Raw genomic sequence first — 1646 nt, 5'->3', positions numbered from 1 at the left:
GTGAGGTGTGGAAAAAAGTCTTGCCAGTGTGATCCAATGCCTTCTCAACTTGTTGTGAGTTGTCTGGGCCCACTTCTTCTAGTCTTGAGAGATGTCATTAACTTATCCCTACAGTCTGGAACACTCACTGAAGACTGGGAAGAGGCCTTCATTACACCCCTGTTAAAGAGACATGGATTGGAGTGTGACTTCAAGAATTACCGTCCGATTAGCAATCTGAGCTTCCTGTCCAAACTGGTCGAGAGTGTTGTTTGTGACCAGCTTCAGCATCACATGGGCAAGCATTCTCTGTTTCCTCTCTTCCAGTCTGCGTACAGAAAAAATCATAGCACTCAAACTGCTTTGTTGAAAATCAAGAATGACATTTTCCTCAACATGAACTCGCAACAGGTCACTTTACTTGTGTTGTTGGACCTGAGCTTCGCTTTTGACACTGTCGACCACAAAACTCTTCTCAGACGTTTGCACACCAAGATGGGGCTTTCCTGACATACACTGGAATGGTTTCAGTCATACCTGCTTGGTAGGAGTCAACGAGTAACCATCTGTGGCTCTCAGTCTGAGAGGTTTGATCTGCACTGTGCTGTCCCACAAGGATCCTGTTTGGGTCCCCTCTTGTTCTCCATCCATACATCTGACCTGTTTGATGTCCTAGAAAAACATCTCCTGCGCGCCCACTGCTACGCTCATGATATTCAAGTTTACTTTTCATTCAGGCATGATGGCAATGTTAGTGAAAGAGAAGCTGTAGAAGTGATGGAGTGCTGTCTCAGGGATATTCGAACTTGGATGGCAACAAACAGATTGCTAATCAACGATGATAAGACCGAGTTCCTCATCATTGGCACACGGCGACAACTCGAAAAGATCAACATTCCCAACATCACGATTGGCAACGCTAATATTGTTCCTGCATCTCATGTCAAAAATTTGGGTTGCATCTTCGATTCAACCTTGAACATGGATCAGCATGTCCTAATGACATGTAAGGCAGGCTTTTACCATCTGCACAACATCCGTCGAATTCACAAATATCTGGACCAGAGATTATTACTCACCATCATTCATGCCTTCATCACCAGCCGCCTCGACTACTGTAATGGCCTGCTCTACGGTGCCACTGCTACCCAGATTGAGAAATTACAGCGGGTTCAGAATGCACCTGCCAGACTTGCCACAGGCACATCCAAATTTTCCCACATGCAACCTGTCCTCCGTCAACTGAACTGGCTTCCCATCAGGTCCAGGATCCACTACAAGACACTTCTGCTCACTTTCAAATGTATCCATGGTCTTGCCCCTCCTTACTTATCTGATCTCATAACCATCCGTCACCCATCCCGGTACACCCTCCGCTCCTCACAAGGTATCACACTGAATCACACAACTTCCAAGATGCTGGCCACACTTGGTGATAAAGCATTTTCATCTGCTGCTCCAAAATAGTGGAATCAACTACCCAAATCTCTCCGCAGCCAGCTATCTCTCGTTACATTCAAAAAACATCTGAAAACCCACTTCTTCCGTTAATATCAATAGTCCACTGGTAAAGCGCATTTCAACATGTATGTTTATGGAAAATGCGTTGTATAAAAGTATTATTATTATTATTATTATTACTATTATTATTATTATGACATTGTGTA

The 1646-nt window shown here is 44.2% G+C and overlaps 1 protein-coding gene across 1 annotated transcript; it reads left to right on the top strand.

Moving 5' to 3' along the window:
• The first annotated feature begins 756 nt into the window (after nucleotides 1–756).
• On the top strand, nucleotides 757–1446 carry LOC140246705 (uncharacterized). Its single transcript, XM_072326043.1, has one exon. It carries the CDS (start codon nucleotides 757–759, stop codon nucleotides 1444–1446), a length of 690 nt encoding a protein of 229 aa, XP_072182144.1.
• The last annotated feature ends 200 nt before the right edge of the window (nucleotides 1447–1646 follow it).

This window comes from Diadema setosum, chromosome 3 (genome assembly GCF_964275005.1).
Source record: "Diadema setosum chromosome 3, eeDiaSeto1, whole genome shotgun sequence".
NCBI classification, from domain to species: Eukaryota; Metazoa; Echinodermata; class Echinoidea; order Diadematoida; family Diadematidae; genus Diadema; species Diadema setosum.
The sequence above is the reverse complement of the archived record's forward strand: the minus strand, read 5'-3'. Positions and strand labels throughout refer to the sequence as shown.